Here is a 24,932-nt window from a genome sequence, read left to right on the forward strand (position 1 = left end):
GAGTGCTTCTTTAAGAAAATAAAACTAAAGTACAGAGGTGCAGAAATTATTTGGTTCTTATAATGTACTGTATGTACCTAAAATGACTTCTCTATATTAAGACTCACCTTAGGGCCCCCATATTGCCATAATAACGTTCATCGTGATTGGCTGCACATCTTCCATAGACGCGACCGCCTTCCTCCCATCCCACACACACCTTGCATAGACCGTGTCCTCCTCCAGGCATGCACCCCTTCCAGAAAAATTTTTCATAAGCTATAGACAGACAAAAAATCAAACAAATTAAAACACTGATTTGAAGAAAAAAAAAAAAACTTTCAAGTACATAATTAAAGCTAATTTTTACTGTTTTAAAATGACAGGAACAATTACCATGTTTGACATTTAGGCACAGCAAAATCCCTTATTCCAACAACGCCTGCTGTTTCATCATATACAGCTGGTATATGGTGACAGTTCACAGCCCAAAGTGTCCACCGCGTCATTCCTACTCTGCATTGTGTTATCTGAGGCAGGTAAAGGTGCAGCGTAATGCATTATTACTGGATGGGATGGGATGTGTGATGTCACATCATCCTATCTGCTGCGTATTTGTTCCTTGTAGATGGTATTATAGGTCACTATGTGGTGATAATATGGTGTCTGGTCATGGTGTGGTGGTATTTGACCCCTGTATGTGGTATTATTGGTTATTTAAAAAAATGAATAATAAATAAAAATATACCTAAATTGTATTGCATATTTTAACAAATGTCTAATAGGGCCCGGCTAAAATAGTCTACCTTGTCATCATGGCAGATTAAACAAATCTTTTTGCCAAAACAAAAGCTGCAGGCTATATGTGTGATCTGCTGATGGGAACTGTTAATGTGTGATTGGTGAGAATTGGAGTTTTTCCAAGAGAGAGTGATGGGACTGTGGACAGATTGAGGGGTGGAGGTGGGGCTGGGGTGGAACCTGGGTGGAGTCTCAAGGGGGCTTAGAAAATTTTGCCAGTATGGGACCCAAAACTCCTAATGGCAGCCCTGCTAGTATACCGGAGGCAGAATGAAGAGTCACCATTTTGTGGGTGACTGCCCTGTGATCTGCTATGTTTCAAATGCATTCAAAACTTGGTTATAACTGCATTTTATGCCACATTACATTGATTTATTAATGATCTGCAAACGCGGTACCATTCCTCAGGGCCGGCGTTAGCAGAAGGCAGAACAGGCAGCTGCCTGGGGCCCCCAGCCAGTCACCTCCTGCCAGCGCTGACTGCCCCCCCGCCAGCGCTGACTCATTCAACTATACTGGCGTCTAAGACGCTGCTACAGTTCAAAGCAATGATGGAGTAGAGAGCGTCAGCTGACACTCCCTCTCCCATCATTCCCCTCTGCCTCTGACACTGCGGGTACGCAATGATGTCACATCATCGTGTACTTGCTGTGTGCTGGGCAGACTGCAGGTGCTGAGACTGGAGCCGATCTGGGAGCAGCGCGGAGCATGAGGAGAGGTGAGGATTGTGTGTTTTTTAATATATGAATGAGTGAGGGGAGGGGGGAGGGTCAGCTACATTATATTCTAGGGGGTTGTATTGGATTCTATGGGCCTACATTATGTTCTATGGGGGCTGTATTATATTCTGTGGGGGCCTACATTATATTCTGAGGGGGCTGTATTAGGTTCTATGGGGCCTACATTATATTCTATAGAGGGCTGTATTAGAGTCTATGTGGGGCCTACATTATATTATATGGGGGGCTGTATTAGATTCTATGGGGGCCTACATTATATTCTATGGGGGGCTGTAATAGATTCTGTGGGGGGCTACATTATATTCTATGGGGGGGCTGTATTAGATTCTATGGGGCCTACATTATATTCTATGGGGGCTGTATTAGATTCTATGGGGCCTACATTATATTCTATGAGGAGCTGTATTAGATTCTATAGGAGCCTACATTATATTCTATGGGGATGCTTTATTAGATTCTGTGGGGGGCTGTATTATATTCTATGGGGGCTGTATTAGATTCTAAGGGGGCCAACATTATATTCTATGAGGGGCTGTATTAGATTCTATGGGGGCATACATTGTATTCTATGGGGTTCTGCATTATATTCTATGGGGGTTAAATTATATTGTATGTGGGCTTCATTATACTCTATGAGGGGCCTACATTATATTCTATGGGGGGCTGCATTATACTATATGAAAACAGGAACACATGGGCCACTTGCACAGTGAACAAGTCTGTATGATCATGTTCACACACCACCAAGAAACCTGAAGACACAAAAGAGAATAGTAAAACCAAAAACACTCAGTTTGAAAAAATGTTGCAGTAATCCGCAAGTGCTAGTAAAAGATGTAAAAAACAGGGTATTTGGTTGATACGTTTTTTTGCAAAAAATGTATACTAAGCTGCTCTACCAATCTTCACGGTATACCCTTATCAGAGCAGTCCTAACTAATGTATGCAATCCCTATCTGATGTATTTAAAAACCTGATCATCTGTATATAACCTGTGTGAACAGGGTTCAGAGAGGAAAAATCCATGTGTGCATACAGGGTAGAACAGCTTTTGTGCAGATAGCCCAAGAGGAGTGGTGGAACTCCCCAGTCTTGTAGACACAAGAGAACAATTATGGAAACAGGAACACATGGGTCACTTGCACAGTGAACAAGTCTGTATGATCATGTTCACACACCACCAAGAAACCTGAAGACACAAAAGAGAATAGTAAAACCAAAAACACTCAGTTTGAAAAAATGTTGCAGTAATCCGCAAGTGCTAGTAAAAGATGTAAAAAACAGGGTATTTGGTTGATACGTTTTTTGCAAAAAATGTATACTAAGCTGCTCTACCAATCTTCACGGTATACCCTTATCAGAGCAGTCCTAACTAATGTATGCAATCCCTATCTGATGTATTTAAAAACCTGATCATCTGTATATAACCTGTGTGAACAGGGTTCAGAGAGGAAAAATCCATGTGTGCATACAGGGTAGAACAGCTTTTGTGCAGATAGCCCAAGAGGAGTGGTGGAACTCCCCAGTCTTGTAGACACAAGAGAACAATTATGGAAACAGGAACACATGGGCCACTTGCACAGTGAACAAGTCTGTATGATCATGTTCACACACCACCAAGAAACCTGAAGACACAAAAGAGAATAGTAAAACCAAAAACACTCAGTTTGAAAAAATGTTGCAGTAATCCGCAAGTGCTAGTAAAAGATGTAAAAAACAGGGTATTTGGTTGATACGTTTTTTGCAAAAAATGTATACTAAGCTGCTCTACCAATCTTCACGGTATACCCTTATCAGAGCAGTCCTAACTAATGTATGCAATCCCTATCTGATGTATTTAAAAACCTGATCATCTGTATATAACCTGTGTGAACAGGGTTCAGAGAGGAAAAATCCATGTGTGCATACAGGGTAGAACAGCTTTTGTGCAGATAGCCCAAGAGGAGTGGTGGAACTCCCCAGTCTTGTAGACACAAGAGAACAATTATGGAAACAGGAACACATGGGCCACTTGCACAGTGAACAAGTCTGTATGATCATGTTCACACACCACCAAGAAACCTGAAGACACAAAAGAGAATAGTAAAACCAAAAACACTCAGTTTGAAAAAATGTTGCAGTAATCCGCAAGTGCTAGTAAAAGATGTAAAAAACAGGGTATTTGGTTGATACGTTTTTTGCAAAAAATGTATACTAAGCTGCTCTACCAATCTTCACGGTATACCCTTATCAGAGCAGTCCTAACTAATGTATGCAATCCCTATCTGATGTATTTAAAAACCTGATCATCTGTATATAACCTGTGTGAACAGGGTTCAGAGAGGAAAAATCCATGTGTGCATACAGGGTAGAACAGCTTTTGTGCAGATAGCCCAAGAGGAGTGGTGGAACTCCCCAGTCTTGTAGACACAAGAGAACAATTATGGAAACAGGAACACATGGGCCACTTGCACAGTGAACAAGTCTGTATGATCATGTTCACACACCACCAAGAAACCTGAAGACACAAAAGAGAATAGTAAAACCAAAAACACTCAGTTTGAAAAAATGTTGCAGTAATCCGCAAGTGCTAGTAAAAGATGTAAAAAACAGGGTATTTGGTTGATACGTTTTTTGCAAAAAATGTATACTAAGCTGCTCTACCAATCTTCACGGTATACCCTTATCAGAGCAGTCCTAACTAATGTATGCAATCCCTATCTGATGTATTTAAAAACCTGATCATCTGTATATAACCTGTGTGAACAGGGTTCAGAGAGGAAAAATCCATGTGTGCATACAGGGTAGAACAGCTTTTGTGCAGATAGCCCAAGAGGAGTGGTGGAACTCCCCAGTCTTGTAGACACAAGAGAACAATTATGGAAACAGGAACACATGGGCCACTTGCACAGTGAACAAGTCTGTATGATCATGTTCACACACCACCAAGAAACCTGAAGACACAAAAGAGAATAGTAAAACCAAAAACACTCAGTTTGAAAAAATGTTGCAGTAATCCGCAAGTGCTAGTAAAAGATGTAAAAAACAGGGTATTTGGTTGATACGTGTTTTGCAAAAAATGTATACTAAGCTGCTCTACCAATCTTCACGGTATACCCTTATCAGAGCAGTCCTAACTAATGTATGCAATCCCTATCTGATGTATTTAAAAACCTGATCATCTGTATATAACCTGTGTGAACAGGGTTCAGAGAGGAAAAATCCATGTGTGCATACAGGGTAGAACAGCTTTTGTGCAGATAGCCCAAGAGGAGTGGTGGAACTCCCCAGTCTTGTAGACACAAGAGAACAATTATGGAAACAGGAACACATGGGCCACTTGCACAGTGAACAAGTCTGTATGATCATGTTCACACACCACCAAGAAACCTGAAGACACAAAAGAGAATAGTAAAACCAAAAACACTCAGTTTGAAAAAATGTTGCAGTAATCCGCAAGTGCTAGTAAAAGATGTAAAAAACAGGGTATTTGGTTGATACGTTTTTTGCAAAAAATGTATACTAAGCTGCTCTACCAATCTTCACGGTATACCCTTATCAGAGCAGTCCTAACTAATGTATGCAATCACTATCTGATGTATTTAAAAACCTGATCATCTGTATATAACCTGTGTGAACAGGGTTCAGAGAGGAAAAATCCATGTGTGCATACAGGGTAGAACAGCTTTTGTGCAGATAGCCCAAGAGGAGTGGTGGAACTCCCCAGTCTTGTAGACACAAGAGAACAATTATGGAAACAGTAACACATGGGCCACTTGTTTAAAAACAAACTGAGTGTTTTTGGTTTTACTATTCTCTTTTGTGTCTTCAGGTTTCTTGGTGGTGTGTGAACATGATCATACAGACTTGTTCACTGTGCAAGTGGCCCATGTGTTCCTGTTTCCATAATTGTTCTCTTGTGTCTACAAGACTGGGGAGTTCCACCACTCCTCTTGGGCTATCTGCACAAAAGCTGTTCTACCCTGTATGCACACATGGATTTTTCTCTCTGAACCCTGTTCACACAGGTTATATACAGATGATTAGGTTTTTAAATACATCAGATAGGGATTGCATACATTAGTTAGGACTGCTCTGATAAGGGTATACCGTGAAGATTGGTAGATCAGCTTAGTATACATTTTTTGCAAAAAACGTATCAACCAAATACCCTGTTTTTTACATCTTTTACTAGCACTTGCGGATTACTGCAACATTTTTTCAAACTGAGTGTTTTTGGTTTTACTATTCTCTTTTGTGTCTTCAGGTTTCTTGGTGGTGTGTGAACATGTTCATACAGACTTGTTCACTGTGCAAGTGGCCCATGTGTTCCTGTTTCCATAATTGTTCTCTTGTGTCTACAAGACTGGGGAGTTCCACCACTCCTCTTGGGCTATCTGCACAAAAGCTGTTCTACCCTGTATGCACACATGGATTTTTCCTTTCTGAACCCTGTTCACACAGGTTATATACAGATGATCAGGTTTTTAAATACATCAGATAGGGATTGCATACATTAGTTAGGACTGCTCTGATAAGGGTATACCGTGAAGATTGGTAGAGCAGCTTAGTATACATTTTTTGCAAAAAACGTATCAACCAAATACCCTGTTTTTTACATCTTTTACTAGCACTTGCGGATTACTGCAACATTTTTTCAAACTGAGTGTTTTTGGTTTTACTATTCTCTTTTGTGTCTTCAGGTTTCTTGGTGGTGTGTGAACATGATCATACAGACTTGTTCACTGTGCAAGTGGCCCATGTGTTCCTGTTTCCATAATTGTTCTCTTGTGTCTACAAGACTGGGGAGTTCCACCACTCCTCTTGGGCTATCTGCACAAAAGCTGTTCTACCCTGTATGCACACATGGATTTTTCCTCTCTGAACCCTGTTCACACAGGTTATATACAGATGATCAGGTTTTTAAATACATCAGATAGGGATTGCATACATTAGTTAGGACTGCTCTGATAAGGGTATACCGTGAAGATTGGTAGAGCAGCTTAGTATACATTTTTTGCAAAAAACGTATCAACCAAATACCCTGTTTTTTACATCTTTTACTAGCACTTGCGGATTACTGCAACATTTTTTCAAACTGAGTGTTTTTGGTTTTACTATTCTCTTTTGTGTCTTCAGGTTTCTTGGTGGTGTGTGAACATGATCATACAGACTTGTTCACTGTGCAAGTGGCCCATGTGTTCCTGTTTCCATAATTGTTCTCTTGTGTCTACAAGACTGGGGAGTTCCACCACTCCTCTTGGGCTATCTGCACAAAAGCTGTTCTACCCTGTATGCACACATGGATTTTTCCTCTCTGAACCCTGTTCACACAGGTTATATACAGATGATCAGGTTTTTAAATACATCAGATAGGGATTGCATACATTAGTTAGGACTGCTCTGATAAGGGTATACCGTGAAGATTGGTAGAGCAGCTTAGTATACATTTTTTGCAAAAAACGTATCAACCAAATACCCTGTTTTTTACATCTTTTACTAGCACTTGCGGATTACTGCAACATTTTTTCAAACTGAGTGTTTTTGGTTTTACTATTCTCTTTTGTGTCTTCAGGTTTCTTGGTGGTGTGTGAACATGATCATACAGACTTGTTCACTGTGCAAGTGGCCCATGTGTTCCTGTTTCCATAATTGTTCTCTTGTGTCTACAAGACTGGGGAGTTCCACCACTCCTCTTGGGCTATCTGCACAAAAGCTGTTCTACCCTGTATGCACACATGGATTTTTCCTCTCTGAACCCTGTTCACACAGGTTATATACAGATGATCAGGTTTTTAAATACATCAGATAGGGATTGCATACATTAGTTAGGACTGCTCTGATAAGGGTATACCGTGAAGATTGGTAGAGCAGCTTAGTATACATTTTTTGCAAAAAACGTATCAACCAAATACCCTGTTTTTTACATCTTTTACTAGCACTTGCGGAATACTGCAACATTTTTTCAAACTGAGTGTTTTTGGTTTTACTATTCTCTTTTGTGTCTTCAGGTTTCTTGGTGGTGTGTGAACATGATCATACAGACTTGTTCACTGTGCAAGTGGCCCATGTGTTCCTGTTTCCATAATTGTTCTCTTGTGTCTACAAGACTGGGGAGTTCCACCACTCCTCTTGGGCTATCTGCACAAAAGCTGTTCTACCCTGTATGCACACATGGATTTTTCCTCTCTGAACCCTGTTCACACAGGTTATATACAGATGATCAGGTTTTTAAATACATCAGATAGGGATTGCATACATTAGTTAGGACTGCTCTGATAAGGGTATACCGTGAAGATTGGTAGAGCAGCTTAGTATACATTTTTTGCAAAAAACGTATCAACCAAATACCCTGTTTTTTACATCTTTTACTAGCACTTGCGGAATACTGCAACATTTTTTCAAACTGAGTGTTTTTGGTTTTACTATTCTCTTTTGTGTCTTCAGGTTTCTTGGTGGTGTGTGAACATGATCATACAGACTTGTTCACTGTGCAAGTGGCCCATGTGTTCCTGTTTCCATAATTGTTCTCTTGTGTCTACAAGACTGGGGAGTTCCACCACTCCTCTTGGGCTATCTGCACAAAAGCTGTTCTACCCTGTATGCACACATGGATTTTTCCTCTCTGAACCCTGTTCACACAGGTTATATACAGATGATCAGGTTTTTAAATACATCAGATAGGGATTGCATACATTAGTTAGGACTGCTCTGATAAGGGTATACCGTGAAGATTGGTAGAGCAGCTTAGTATACATTTTTTGCAAAAAACGTATCAACCAAATACCCTGTTTTTTACATCTTTTACTAGCACTTGCGGATTACTGCAACATTTTTTCAAACTGAGTGTTTTTGGTTTTACTATTCTCTTTTGTGTCTTCAGGTTTCTTGGTGGTGTGTGAACATGATCATACAGACTTGTTCACTGTGCAAGTGGCCCATGTGTTCCTGTTTCCATAATTGTTCTCTTGTGTCTACAAGACTGGGGAGTTCCACCACTCCTCTTGGGCTATCTGCACAAAAGCTGTTCTACCCTGTATGCACACATGGATTTTTCCTCTCTGAACCCTGTTCACACAGGTTATATACAGATGATCAGGTTTTTAAATACATCAGATAGTGATTGCATACATTAGTTAGGACTGCTCTGATAAGGGTATACCGTGAAGATTGGTAGAGCAGCTTAGTATACATTTTTTGCAAAAAACGTATCAACCAAATACCCTGTTTTTTACATCTTTTACTAGCACTTGCGGATTACTGCAACATTTTTTCAAACTGAGTGTTTTTGGTTTTACTATTCTCTTTTGTGTCTTCAGGTTTCTTGGTGGTGTGTGAACATGATCATACAGACTTGTTCACTGTGCAAGTGGCCCATGTGTTCCTGTTTCCATAATTGTTCTCTTGTGTCTACAAGACTGGGGAGTTCCACCACTCCTCTTGGGCTATCTGCACAAATGCTGTTCTATCCTGTATGCACACATGGATTTTTCCTCTCTGAACCCTGTTCACACAGGTTATATACAGATGATCAGGTTTTTAAATACATCAGATAGGGATTGCATACATTAGTTAGGACTGCTCTGATAAGGGTATACCGTGAAGATTGGTAGAGCAGCTTAGTATACATTTTTTGCAAAACACGTATCAACCAAATACCCTGTTTTTTACATCTTTTACTAGCACTTGCGGATTACTGCAACATTTTTTCAAACTGAGTGTTTTTGGTTTTACTATTCTCTTTTGTGTCTTCAGGTTTCTTGGTGGTGTGTGAACATGATCATACAGACTTGTTCACTGTGCAAGTGGCCCATGTGTTCCTGTTTCCATAATTGTTCTCTTGTGTCTACAAGACTGGGGAGTTCCACCACTCCTCTTGGGCTATCTGCACAAAAGCTGTTCTACCCTGTATGCACACATGGATTTTTCCTCTCTGAACACTGTTCACACAGGTTATATACAGATGATCAGGTTTTTAAATACATCAGATAGGGATTGCATACATTAGTTAGGACTGCTCTGATAAGGGTATACCGTGAAGATTGGTAGAGCAGCTTAGTATACATTTTTTGCAAAAAACGTATCAACCAAATACCCTGTTTTTTACATCTTTTACTAGCACTTGCGGATTACTGCAACATTTTTTCAAACTGAGTGTTTTTGGTTTTACTATTCTCTTTTGTGTCTTCAGGTTTCTTGGTGGTGTGTGAACATGATCATACAGACTTGTTCACTGTGCAAGTGGCCCATGTGTTCCTGTTTCCATAATTGTTCTCTTGTGTCTACAAGACTGGGGAGTTCCACCACTCCTCTTGGGCTATCTGCACAAAAGCTGTTCTACCCTGTATGCACACATGGATTTTTCCTCTCTGAACCCTGTTCACACAGGTTATATACAGATGATCAGGTTTTTAAATACATCAGATAGGGATTGCATACATTAGTTAGGACTGCTCTGATAAGGGTATACCGTGAAGATTGGTAGAGCAGCTTAGTATACATTTTTTGCAAAAAACGTATCAACCAAATACCCTGTTTTTTACATCTTTTACTAGCACTTGCGGATTACTGCAACATTTTTTCAAACTGAGTGTTTTTGGTTTTACTATTCTCTTTTGTGTCTTCAGGTTTCTTGGTGGTGTGTGAACATGATCATACAGACTTGTTCACTGTGCAAGTGGCCCATGTGTTCCTGTTTCCATAATTGTTCTCTTGTGTCTACAAGACTGGGGAGTTCCACCACTCCTCTTGGGCTATCTGCACAAAAGCTGTTCTACCCTGTATGCACACATGGATTTTTCCTCTCTGAACCCTGTTCACACAGGTTATATACAGATGATCAGGTTTTTAAATACATCAGATAGGGATTGCATACATTAGTTAGGACTGCTCTGATAAGGGTATACCGTGAAGATTGGTAGAGCAGCTTAGTATACATTTTTTGCAAAAAACGTATCAACCAAATACCCTGTTTTTTACATCTTTTACTAGCACTTGCGGATTACTGCAACATTTTTTCAAACTGAGTGTTTTTGGTTTTACTATTCTCTTTTGTGTCTTCAGGTTTCTTGGTGGTGTGTGAACATGATCATACAGACTTGTTCACTGTGCAAGTGGCCCATGTGTTCCTGTTTCCATAATTGTTCTCTTGTGTCTACAAGACTGGGGAGTTCCACCACTCCTCTTGGGCTATCTGCACAAAAGCTGTTCTACCCTGTATGCACACATGGATTTTTCCTCTCTGAACCCTGTTCACACAGGTTATATACAGATGATCAGGTTTTTAAATACATCAGATAGGGATTGCATACATTAGTTAGGACTGCTCTGATAAGGGTATACCGTGAAGATTGGTAGAGCAGCTTAGTATACATTTTTTGCAAAAAACGTATCAACCAAATACCCTGTTTTTTACATCTTTTACTAGCACTTGCGGAATACTGCAACATTTTTTCAAACTGAGTGTTTTTGGTTTTACTATTCTCTTTTGTGTCTTCAGGTTTCTTGGTGGTGTGTGAACATGATCATACAGACTTGTTCACTGTGCAAGTGGCCCATGTGTTCCTGTTTCCATAATTGTTCTCTTGTGTCTACAAGACTGGGGAGTTCCACCACTCCTCTTGGGCTATCTGCACAAAAGCTGTTCTACCCTGTATGCACACATGGATTTTTCCTCTCTGAACCCTGTTCACACAGGTTATATACAGATGATCAGGTTTTTAAATACATCAGATAGGGATTGCATACATTAGTTAGGACTGCTCTGATAAGGGTATACCGTGAAGATTGGTAGAGCAGCTTAGTATACATTTTTTGCAAAAAACGTATCAACCAAATACCCTGTTTTTTACATCTTTTACTAGCACTTGCGGATTACTGCAACATTTTTTCAAACTGAGTGTTTTTGGTTTTACTATTCTCTTTTGTGTCTTCAGGTTTCTTGGTGGTGTGTGAACATGATCATACAGACTTGTTCACTGTGCAAGTGGCCCATGTGTTCCTGTTTCCATAATTGTTCTCTTGTGTCTACAAGACTGGGGAGTTCCACCACTCCTCTTGGGCTATCTGCACAAAAGCTGTTCTACCCTGTATGCACACATGGATTTTTCCTCTCTGAACCCTGTTCACACAGGTTATATACAGATGATCAGGTTTTTAAATACATCAGATAGTGATTGCATACATTAGTTAGGACTGCTCTGATAAGGGTATACCGTGAAGATTGGTAGAGCAGCTTAGTATACATTTTTTGCAAAAAACGTATCAACCAAATACCCTGTTTTTTACATCTTTTACTAGCACTTGCGGATTACTGCAACATTTTTTCAAACTGAGTGTTTTTGGTTTTACTATTCTCTTTTGTGTCTTCAGGTTTCTTGGTGGTGTGTGAACATGATCATACAGACTTGTTCACTGTGCAAGTGGCCCATGTGTTCCTGTTTCCATAATTGTTCTCTTGTGTCTACAAGACTGGGGAGTTCCACCACTCCTCTTGGGCTATCTGCACAAAAGCTGTTCTACCCTGTATGCACACATGGATTTTTCCTCTCTGAACCCTGTTCACACAGGTTATATACAGATGATCAGGTTTTTAAATACATCAGATAGGGATTGCATACATTAGTTAGGACTGCTCTGATAAGGGTATACCGTGAAGATTGGTAGAGCAGCTTAGTATACATTTTTTGCAAAACACGTATCAACCAAATACCCTGTTTTTTACATCTTTTACTAGCACTTGCGGATTACTGCAACATTTTTTCAAACTGAGTGTTTTTGGTTTTACTATTCTCTTTTGTGTCTTCAGGTTTCTTGGTGGTGTGTGAACATGATCATACAGACTTGTTCACTGTGCAAGTGGCCCATGTGTTCCTGTTTCCATAATTGTTCTCTTGTGTCTACAAGACTGGGGAGTTCCACCACTCCTCTTGGGCTATCTGCACAAAAGCTGTTCTACCTTGTATGCACACATGGATTTTTCCTCTCTGAACCCTGTTCACACAGGTTATATACAGATGATCAGGTTTTTAAATACATCAGATAGGGATTGCATACATTAGTTAGGACTGCTCTGATAAGGGTATACCGTGAAGATTGGTAGAGCAGCTTAGTATACATTTTTTGCAAAAAACGTATCAACCAAATACCCTGTTTTTTACATCTTTTACTAGCACTTGCGGATTACTGCAACATTTTTTCAAACTGAGTGTTTTTGGTTTTACTATTCTCTTTTGTGTCTTCAGGTTTCTTGGTGGTGTGTGAACATGATCATACAGACTTGTTCACTGTGCAAGTGGCCCATGTGTTCCTGTTTCCATAATTGTTCTCTTGTGTCTACAAGACTGGGGAGTTCCACCACTCCTCTTGGGCTATCTGCACAAAAGCTGTTCTACCCTGTATGCACACATGGATTTTTCCTCTCTGAACCCTGTTCACACAGGTTATATACAGATGATCAGGTTTTTAAATACATCAGATAGGGATTGCATACATTAGTTAGGACTGCTCTGATAAGGGTATACCGTGAAGATTGGTAGAGCAGCTTAGTATACATTTTTTGCAAAAAACGTATCAACCAAATACCCTGTTTTTTACATCTTTTACTAGCACTTGCGGATTACTGCAACATTTTTTCAAACTGAGTGTTTTTGGTTTTACTATTCTCTTTTGTGTCTTCAGGTTTCTTGGTGGTGTGTGAACATGATCATACAGACTTGTTCACTGTGCAAGTGGCCCATGTGTTCCTGTTTCCATAATTGTTCTCTTGTGTCTACAAGACTGGGGAGTTCCACCACTCCTCTTGGGCTATCTGCACAAAAGCTGTTCTACCCTGTATGCACACATGGATTTTTCCTCTCTGAACCCTGTTCACACAGGTTATATACAGATGATCAGGTTTTTAAATACATCAGATAGGGATTGCATACATTAGTTAGGACTGCTCTGATAAGGGTATACCGTGAAGATTGGTAGAGCAGCTTAGTATACATTTTTTGCAAAAAACGTATCAACCAAATACCCTGTTTTTTACATCTTTTACTAGCACTTGCGGAATACTGCAACATTTTTTCAAACTGAGTGTTTTTGGTTTTACTATTCTCTTTTGTGTCTTCAGGTTTCTTGGTGGTGTGTGAACATGATCATACAGACTTGTTCACTGTGCAAGTGGCCCATGTGTTCCTGTTTCCATAATTGTTCTCTTGTGTCTACAAGACTGGGGAGTTCCACCACTCCTCTTGGGCTATCTGCACAAAAGCTGTTCTACCCTGTATGCACACATGGATTTTTCCTCTCTGAACCCTGTTCACACAGGTTATATACAGATGATCAGGTTTTTAAATACATCAGATAGGGATTGCATACATTAGTTAGGACTGCTCTGATAAGGGTATACCGTGAAGATTGGTAGAGCAGCTTAGTATACATTTTTTGCAAAAAACGTATCAACCAAATACCCTGTTTTTTACATCTTTTACTAGCACTTGCGGATTACTGCAACATTTTTTCAAACTGAGTGTTTTTGGTTTTACTATTCTCTTTTGTGTCTTCAGGTTTCTTGGTGGTGTGTGAACATGATCATACAGACTTGTTCACTGTGCAAGTGGCCCATGTGTTCCTGTTTCCATAATTGTTCTCTTGTGTCTACAAGACTGGGGAGTTCCACCACTCCTCTTGGGCTATCTGCACAAAAGCTGTTCTACCCTGTATGCACACATGGATTTTTCCTCTCTGAACCCTGTTCACACAGGTTATATACAGATGATCAGGTTTTTAAATACATCAGATAGGGATTGCATACATTAGTTAGGACTGCTCTGATAAGGGTATACCGTGAAGATTGGTAGAGCAGCTTAGTATACATTTTTTGCAAAAAACGTATCAACCAAATACCCTGTTTTTTACATCTTTTACTAGCACTTGCGGATTACTGCAACATTTTTTCAAACTGAGTGTTTTTGGTTTTACTATCCTCTTTTGTGTCTTCAGGTTTCTTGGTGGTGTGTGAACATGATCATACAGACTTGTTCACTGTGCAAGTAGCCCATGTGTTCCTGTTTCCATAATTGTTCTCTTGTGTCTACAAGACTGGGGAGTTCCACCACTCCTCTTGGGCTATCTGCACAAAAGCTGTTCTACCCTGTATGCACACATGGATTTTTCCTCTCTGAACCCTGTTCACACAGGTTATATACAGATGATCAGGTTTTTAAATACATCAGATAGGGATTGCATACATTAGTTAGGACTGCTCTGATAAGGGTATACCGTGAAGATTGGTAGAGCAGCTTAGTATACATTTTTTGCAAAAAACGTATCAACCAAATACCCTGTTTTTTACATCTTTTACTAGCACTTGCGGATTACTGCAACATTTTTTCAAACTGAGTGTTTTTGGTTTTACTATTCTCTTTTGTGTCTTCAGGTTTCTTGGTGGTGTGTGAACATGATCATACAGACTTGTTCACTGTGCAAGTGGCCCATGTGTTCCTGTTTCCATAATTGTTCTCTTGTGTCTACAAGACTGGGGAGTTCCACCACTCCTCTTGGGCTATCTGCACAAAAGCTGTTCTACCCTGTATGCACACATGGATTTTTCCTCTCTGAACCCTGTTCACACAGGTTATATACAGATGATCAGGTTTTTAAATACATCAGATAGGGATTGCATACATTAGTTAGGACTGCTCTGATAAGGGTATACCGTGAAGATTGGTAGAGCAGCTTAGTATACATTTTTTGCAAAAAACGTATCAACCAAATACCCTGTTTTTTACATCTTTTACTAGCACTTGCGGATTACTGCAACATTTTTTCAAACTGAGTGTTTTTGGTTTTACTATCCTCTTTTGTGTCTTCAGGTTTCTTGGTGGTGTGTGAACATGATCATACAGACTTGTTCACTGTGCAAGTAGCCCATGTGTTCCTGTTTCCATAATTGTTCTCTTGTGTCTACAAGACTGGGGAGTTCCACCACTCCTCTTGGGCTATCTGCACAAAAGCTGTTCTACCCTGTATGCACACATGGATTTTTCCTCTCTGAACCCTGTTCACACAGGTTATATACAGATGATCAGGTTTTTAAATACATCAGATAGGGATTGCATACATTAGTTAGGACTGCTCTGATAAGGGTATACCGTGAAGATTGGTAGAGCAGCTTAGTATACATTTTTTGCAAAAAACGTATCAACCAAATACCCTGTTTTTTACATCTTTTACTAGCACTTGCGGATTACTGCAACATTTTTTCAAACTGAGTGTTTTTGGTTTTACTATTCTCTTTTGTGTCTTCAGGTTTCTTGGTGGTGTGTGAACATGATCATACAGACTTGTTCACTGTGCAAGTGGCCCATGTGTTCCTGTTTCCATAATTGTTCTCTTGTGTCTACAAGACTGGGGAGTTCCACCACTCCTCTTGGGCTATCTGCACAAAAGCTGTTCTACCCTGTATGCACACATGGATTTTTCCTCTCTGAACCCTGTTCACACAGGTTATATACAGATGATCAGGTTTTTAAATACATCAGATAGGGATTGCATACATTAGTTAGGACTGCTCTGATAAGGGTATACCGTGAAGATTGGTAGAGCAGCTTAGTATACATTTTTTGCAAAAAACGTATCAACCAAATACCCTGTTTTTTACATCTTTTACTAGCACTTGCGGATTACTGCAACATTTTTTCAAACTGAGTGTTTTTGGTTTTACTATTCTCTTTTGTGTCTTCAGGTTTCTTGGTGGTGTGTGAACATGATCATACAGACTTGTTCACTGTGCAAGTGGCCCATGTGTTCCTGTTTCCATAATTGTTCTCTTGTGTCTACAAGACTGGGGAGTTCCACCACTCCTCTTGGGCTATCTGCACAAAAGCTGTTCTACCCTGTATGCACACATGGATTTTTCCTCTCTGAACCCTGTTCACACAGGTTATATACAGATGATCAGGTTTTTAAATACATCAGATAGGGATTGCATACATTAGTTAGGACTGCTCTGATAAGGGTATACCGTGAAGATTGGTAGAGCAGCTTAGTATACATTTTTTGCAAAAAACGTATCAACCAAATACCCTGTTTTTTACATCTTTTACTAGCACTTGCGGATTACTGCAACATTTTTTCAAACTGAGTGTTTTTGGTTTTACTATCCTCTTTTGTGTCTTCAGGTTTCTTGGTGGTGTGTGAACATGATCATACAGACTTGTTCACTGTGCAAGTAGCCCATGTGTTCCTGTTTCCATAATTGTTCTCTTGTGTCTACAAGACTGGGGAGTTCCACCACTCCTCTTGGGCTATCTGCACAAAAGCTGTTCTACCCTGTATGCACACATGGATTTTTCCTCTCTGAACCCTGTTCACACAGGTTATATACAGATGATCAGGTTTTTAAATACATCAGATAGGGATTGCATACATTAGTTAGGACTGCTCTGATAAGGGTATACCGTGAAGATTGGTAGAGCAGCTTAGTATACATTTTTTGCAAAAAACGTATCAACCAAATACCCTGTTTTTTACATCTTTTACTAGCACTTGCGGATTACTGCAACATTTTTTCAAACTGAGTGTTTTTGGTTTTACTATTCTCTTTTGTGTCTTCAGGTTTCTTGGTGGTGTGTGAACATGATCATACAGACTTGTTCACTGTGCAAGTGGCCCATGTGTTCCTGTTTCCATAATTGTTCTCTTGTGTCTACAAGACTGGGGAGTTCCACCACTCCTCTTGGGCTATCTGCACAAAAGCTGTTCTACCCTGTATGCACACATGGATTTTTCCTCTCTGAACCCTGTTCACACAGGTTATATACAGATGATCAGGTTTTTAAATACATCAGATAGGGATTGCATACATTAGTTAGGACTGCTCTGATAAGGGTATACCGTGAAGATTGGTAGAGCAGCTTAGTATACATTTTTTGCAAAAAACGTATCAACCAAATACCCTGTTTTTTACATCTTTTACTAGCACTTGCGGATTACTGCAACATTTTTTCAAACTGAGTGTTTTTGGTTTTACTATTCTCTTTTGTGTCTTCACATTATACTATATGAGGAGGGCTACATTGTATTCTCTGGAGGGGCTACATTATATTCTATGGGGGGCTGAATTTTATTCTATGGGGGCTACATCATACTATATGAGGGAGCTACCATATATTCTATGGAGGGGCTGCATTATACTACATGAGTGGGCTGCATTATATTCTATGGGGGGTTACATTATACTCTGTGGGGTGGCAGCATTATATTATAAGTGGGTTGCATTATACTGTATCGAGGACTATGGGGAATATATTATACTATATGAAGAACTATGGGGTGCATTATACTATGGCAAGTGAATTGTACTACATGGATGACCATGGCGGTGCATTATACTATATGGAGCACTATGAGGAGTGCATTATACTATATGGAGGACTGAGCAGTGTATTTTAATATATGGAGGACTGAGCAGTGTATTATACTATATGGAGGACTATGGGTAGTGTATAATACTATATGGAGGACTGAGGAGTGTATTTTAATATATGGAGGACTATAGGGAGTGTATTATACTATATTGAGGACTATGCGGAGTGTATTATATGGAGGGCTATTGGGCACATTATATTATACGGAGGACTATGGGGTTTGCATTTTACAATATGGAGGACTGTGGTCGCCTGAACAAAGCGCATGTAAATACAACAGAAATGCTTCTGTGTGATATGCAATATGTTAGCATTTGGCGCCCCATTTTAAACTTTTGCGTAGGGCCCCACTTTGCCTAAAACCGGCCCTGCCTCCCCTTTAAGGGGACAAGACTCTATCATGAATCAATTCCTTTTCCAGCCAAGTTTACCTCTCTAATATCTATAGATCTCAATAAGAAGAGTGCAGCAAACCTCCTGATGAAAGAGATTGAGTTTTCTGTATAGAATTTTACATAGTTACATAGGTTGAAAAAAGACCCAGCAAATTCAACCTTTCTCCACCAATTATACATTTTTTTAGTAAATTACCTACTACCCACAATGTTATGTGTATTGAGTAAATCATCCAGACCTTTTTTAAAAGCTGTCATAATGTCTGCCATTACTACCTCTTGTGGTAGGGCATTTCACAGTCTGACTGCTCTAACTGGAAGGAACCCTTTTCTATTTATATGTTGAATAGCTGGTATCGAGGGATGACTTTCAATAGATCGCAGTGAAGGGAGCTGCTTTGCTTTATATGAAACCCAGAGACAGAAGCAGGTCGTCTTCAAATGATTTAGCACCGGGTTCCCAGTTACATTTTAAGTGTGCAACAGGATAGAGGCAGCAGGGTTTCGGGCCACTTTCCGGTTTGCGGGGCATGCGGCGTTACTTGCTGTAGGCTTGTGGCCCCTTGTTATCCCTTGCCTGGATGGGCTCCTCGGTACCGCTGTACCGTCACGTTTAGGGGGGATTCTGACTTAGAGCCGTTCAGTCATAATCCCACAGATGGTGGCTTCGCCCCATTGGCTCCTCATCCTAGCAAACACACCAAATGAACCTGTGGTTGCTCTTGTACTGAGCAGGATTGCTATTGCAACACGTCATCAGTAGGGTAAAACTAACCTGTCTCACGACGGTCTAAATTTCCAGATTACATTTTTTTTGTGTTGTCTTAAAGGCATTATATAAAGACACATATACATGTGCCCAGTTTATGGCACTTCACTGTTGTACTACCTGAATTAAGGTCACAATCCCATGTTTCATTCACCGCTGCCCGAACAGTGTATCTGGAGAGCAGGAGCCACCCTGCAGGACTGTACAAGCTGCCATGGCAGGAGCGACGACCTCCCAGATCAAGAAGGTTCACAGCTTTCATACTTTTTTTACTGACAGCCACTGCATAAAGAGGAGGGAACCCTAAAAAGATATTTACAGTGTGAGTTACCATGTTTTACAGCCTCTAATTACATGTAAGATTCCTTGCATCCAAGTTACAAAGTTTAGAATAGTTCTAATCAGCTGTCATCCATTTATAGAATCCATTATAATCTATAATAATAGGGCGAGACCAGATGGTGCAGACAGCTGCATGTGGCAGAGACATCATCCACTATGATAGCCAATTGCCTCAAGATTTTGTTTCACAATGGGTTGGTCTGTTGCCCCTTATGGGGCGGGCAGAGCTTTGGCTTAACTGTCCGCACACTTCCATGGCATGATCCACCGGGTCATACCTGTAGGATCAATATTTTTCCTTCACGGCCTTATGGCTGTGCTAGGTTTCTCTTTACGACTACATTAAATAGATCAGCTTCATACAATGTTCTGCCTGGTTAAAAGTAACAAAACCCCTTTTAAACAGAAGTAACACAAATGTGAACAAAGCCTAACACATGGAATTGTTAAGCAAACTTTACATTTAAGAACACAATTATTACCAATCGGTACCAGACATTACAGTTTCTTTAAATAAAGTTTATCATTTGTGTAACGAAAAAATAATTTTCTGGTATATTTTCTGTATAAACTCCTCATAGAAAGATCTCAACTTGCTGAAATTCAGAGTGAAAGTCTATAGAAAAATCCGTGGCCCCAAAATCTACATAAGTTATGTGAATTTGTCATGGGTTTTGCTGCAGATTTGACTCCATACATTGCAAAAGTGGAGATCCGCAGTAAATATTTTTGTGCAGTGGATTTAGTATTTTTTTACTGCAAATCAATATCCACGTTTGTATTCAGTGCAGATATTTTTATGCAGCATGTGGGTAAGATTTGGTACTGATACTGTACTCTACAATTTCTTTCAACTTCTCTTGTGTTTACACTGAGTTTTCTGTGCGGGTTTTACCCATAGACTTGAATTAGATGCGGAAAATCAGCAGGTAAAAAAACGCACATGCGTCTTAGGTGAGTTTCCGCGGCGGTGAAGCGTCCAAATGCATGTAATCTGCAAGCATGAAAATGCATGTTATCCGCACCTAAGTATATCAATAAAGTTTTGTCAAGCCAAATATCAGAAAATAGCAAAATCAAAGCAGTTTATTTCAAGCATGACGTATTAACAAGAGATAAAAAAATAAAAAACTCTAAAAGCATGTTATAAAAGTGCACAAGAAAATGTAATTAAAAAAATCTGCAAGTAACTTAATTTAAATAATAGGTGCAGATATTCTGCACCATCAAAAACTCACCAAATGCTCAATAGTGGGAACGTAGCCTAAAGGTGACCAGGTCACAATCTAGGTGTGCTTGCTACATGGGATTTAACATGTATTGCGATATAAGGGTAATTTTTGATCAATATTTATCATATTATCATTATTATTTCATACCTCTCTCTATCAGACCCTGTAGGAGCTCTTTAGGATCTCCAAGGCAGTCAGAATGATCACCTATGGGAATACAAAATAAAGATTGTTTCACATGGTACAGGAAAGATAAATATCTTTGTACTTTGTTAGCCAGTAGATAGCAAAATATTTACTGTAGAATTGAGAGTCCTCAGTGGTTGCTAACTGAAAAGATGGTAACAAATTGCAAGCTTTCAAAACTACTCAGGTCTCTTCATCAGGCATAGACTAATACAAAATCTGAAAAATCATCCAAAGCACATAAAAAACTCTATTGTCTACAGCCAAGCCATCAGATCCAATCGTATATCTTCCAACACCATGGTTAGAGACAAACACCTTGGTCACCTCAGAAAGACCTTTTTGAATCAGGGCTACCATCCAAAAACAATTGAAAACCAAATTACAAGAGCCACCAGAATATCAAGGAATCATCTCCTACATTACAAAGCTAAAGAAGAAAATAATCAGGTGCCTCTAGTGGTCGCCTACAATCCTAATCTGGAAGTGCTAAGGGGAGCTGCACGGAAATTACAACCATTACTACAAAAACATGCCCTTTTACAATCCATATTTCCAGACCCCCCACTACTGTGTTTCAGGCTGCCCCCAAATCTAAGAAGCATCATTTTCAGAAACTCCCTGTCCTCTCCAACAGTTAGGCCGGGTTCACACTGTGTTACAGCAGCCCGTTCAACACATACGTTAAACGGGCTGCTGGAACGCAAGTGCCGACTTTGGCACATCGCTAGCGCAGATAGAGCATCTGCTAGCTCTATCTGCGCTAGCAGTGACGGATCCGGAAACGCTGCAGCCCGCGTCTCAGGGTCCGTCACTCAATGACGGCACATGGCTAGCGCTATCGCGCGCTAGCGATGCGTCCGACATTGGAGTTTATGTCGGCATTAGAGGACTATGTTACACCGCGTTATGCCGCAGTGTAACGTAGTCCGTCTAACGGACTGCCATAGCGCAATGTGAACCCAGCCTTACAGGAACCTTTCCTTGCAACGAGAACAAATGTAAAACATGGTCATTTATAATGATCACGGACAAGATAAAGATCCCCAACTCATGTCAGGATTACAAGATCCCAGGTACTTTTAGCTGCATCACATCTAATGAGGTGTACCTAATAATATGTACCAAATGTCTAGCGGGTGGTCTGTATGTAGGGGAGATGGGGCAAAAACTGAGAACAAGGATGAATTCTCATCGCCACACAATAAAAAAAAAAAGAATGGATCTATCTGTGGCAATACATTTTTGTCTCCCTGATCACAGCACCATGGACATGAAATTACTTGTATTAAAAGTTAACTTCAAAAATCAGAAAGACAGGAGAGTCTGGGAGTATAAACCCATGACAACCTTTGACACACTCAGTGCAGGAATGAATGTGTCGCATTGATTTATGTCTTTTTCCAACAATTAAGGAATTTGCTCCTCAGTCTTTGTGAGGTCATCACAACACAGAATCAGACCCCAATCAGAGGACGATAAAACTTTCACACTCCTTATCTATGAACTATTATTTATGGACACAGCTGTTTATCCCACTTCCATAATGATGCATTCATTCTGTGCTGTGTTGTGTATAAATATGTGATTCTTCAGATTTTGTATTAGTCTATGCCTGATGAAGAGACCTGAGTAGTCTGGAAAGCTTGCAATTTGTTATCATGTTTTCAGTCAGCCATTTAAAGGTATCAACCACTGAGGACTCTCAATTCTAAATATGTTTCAGATGGTGGATTTTTAAAGGATTCCTTTAGATAGATTTGTTCCTAAAACTTTTCTCTTTAGGGTTGATTCACAGATTCACACATACAGTTTTTGATCCCGGAAAGTTAAACGGAGTAAAAAATGTGAGAGTTGATACTAAATAATATAGGTATAACTAACAATTATATACATATTCAATCATTTATTCCTATGTTTGTCCCTTAAAACAGCATGAACATTTACGGATGATCATGGTTTTAAATGGGAATTAGAAGGACGTAGATCTGGGTATTTATTATGATGGAATATAGGCTGAACTGGATGGACAAATGTCTTTTTTCGGCCTTACTAACTATGTTACTATGTTACTATGTTAATTGGGAAAAGCTATGAGAAAAACACAATATGGCATGCACACCAAATCTATGTGAGGAGATTAGCAAAGGTGGAGAAATTTGGCATGCATGCCTTGAATCAGATTTATTATATCTTTTGAAAACATTTTTTTTCTTGTTGCTCCTCACTAGTGATTTTTAAAAACTGAGTAGAAAATAAAGCATGGTTCAGAGAAAAGAGAATGTGGCTTAACAGATAAATTTTGATATAAAGTAAACCAACAAAGAGGTGGCTAAGGAGAAGAAAAGTATTTGACAGTTTCAACACAGAGGAGTCCGCAGTGTCAGAGCGTAGTGTCAGGGTACCTGGTGTGCAGAGTCCAGCACTGCCTCCACAGTCACTTGCTGGGAATCCTGACACCACCCTCTCGTCTGTGTTGCCAGCTTGTAATTACAGGGCTGAGTTGTCAACACAGAGTATGCGCTGTCATTGTGCATTTCCCACGATTAAAGCGTGTAAGGAAACAGCAGAGACTAGCACCGCCCATGAAAATAGCGTCACTGATGGCTCTTCATTTCAGCAAGGTGGCAGGGGCTGTAACAGTGACCGCAGCCTCTGCCATTCTCTGATTACACTTCCTTTGAATATTCCAGCATCCACTGAGATTTTCAAACGAATCGTGATCTCACAGGAAGTAGGGAAAAAAGTACAATAGCTGTTAAATAGTGTGGATAGGAAAAGGTAGGGCATTCTTAATGCAAGCATATTAGAAATTTGTTTAGATTACGGCATCAAATAGATAGGGATTTAGATTAAAATTTATTTGACCTCCGGACCACCCCTTTAATGGCCTAGGTTTTCACTATAATGTGCAACATTGTTGCAGTTTCACCATTTTACCATGAAAATGGCTTATGAGTAGGAGTGAGCGAATCTGGACTGGAAAATTCAGGGTTCGTACGAAAGTTCAGGGTTCATACCGGATTTCTAGTGTCTGGTACTGGACCTCGAACACTGACTACTTACCATATATCCAGTTTCCTCTTCGAGTCCAGAAGTCTAGTAAAGCTTGTTGAAAGGTTGCAGAACAGCCAAACAACAAGCTTCAAGGCTGTGGGCACTTCCGGCTTTATCACAGTCATGTCAAGTAATGGCATGGCTGTGATTGGCCTGCGAAGCATGTGACCCAGCCTGACAATATAAAAACGACATGCGGTCCCCTTCATTCTTAAAACCAGATGAGCTGGTATTTTTAGCCTGGGAAGGGCTAATATCTGTGCATCTTCCCAGCTTATTAATATCAACCTGCAGCTGTCTGATTTGCCTTAGCTGGTTATTATATACCAGATGGTGGCCCGATTCTAACGCATCGGGTATTCTAGAATATGTATGTAGTTTATTTGCCGCTCCGGTCCCAAGAATGCATTGCGGCAATAACACGTGATGATGTAGCTGTCTCTCGAGTCCGCCACGTCATCTCCGGTCATTGCCGCATTGCATTCTGGGGACCGGAGCCGCGCGCGAGGAGCCGGAAAGGCCTGGGCTGGATCCGGGGGCCACCAGAGGGTGAGTATATAATGAATTTTTATTTTGTTAAATAATTTTTAACATTATATGTTTTTACAATTGATGCTGCATAGGCAGCATCAATAGTCAAAAGTTGTGTTAACGGACTACCTTACACCACGTTATGCCGCAGCGTAAGGCAATCCGGTTAACGCTATGTGGGCGCTGACTGGGGGGGCGTTTGGAGGGGGCACTGACTGCAGGGAAGTAGGAAGGGGCCAATTCGCGGCTGGACAGTGCCTTGGGCCGCGACCAATCAGTGACGCGGGATTTCCGTGACAGACAGACAGACAAACAGACGGAAGTGACCCTTAGACAATTATATAGTAGATAGGGAGACGCCAAAAAAAATTATGTGGGGTTCCCCCTATTTTTGATAACCAACTAAAGAAAAGCAGACAGCTACTGACTGATATTAATAGGCTGGGAAAGGCCATGGATATTGCCCCCCTCCCAGACTAAAAATAGCTAGCAGTCCTCAGCTGCAC

The 24,932-nt window shown here is 40.2% G+C and overlaps 1 protein-coding gene across 2 annotated transcripts in view; it reads right to left on the bottom strand.

Annotated features, from left to right (window-relative positions):
- LOC138670407 (serotransferrin-1-like) overlaps positions 1-24,932 on the bottom strand; it is a 192,632-nt gene that overhangs the window by 19,909 nt on the left and 147,791 nt on the right. For both annotated transcript variants that reach the window (XM_069757714.1, XM_069757703.1), the window contains 3 exons: positions 20,800-20,859; positions 19,199-19,381; positions 108-258 (listed from right to left, as the gene is read on the bottom strand). In XM_069757714.1, coding sequence (XP_069613815.1) covers positions 108-258; positions 19,199-19,381; positions 20,800-20,859 — 394 coding nt within the window. The remainder of the gene's footprint in view (positions 1-107; positions 259-19,198; positions 19,382-20,799; positions 20,860-24,932) is intronic.

The sequence above is a fragment of the Ranitomeya imitator genome, chromosome 1 (assembly GCF_032444005.1).
Source record: "Ranitomeya imitator isolate aRanImi1 chromosome 1, aRanImi1.pri, whole genome shotgun sequence".
Taxonomy (NCBI): Eukaryota; Metazoa; Chordata; class Amphibia; order Anura; family Dendrobatidae; genus Ranitomeya; species Ranitomeya imitator.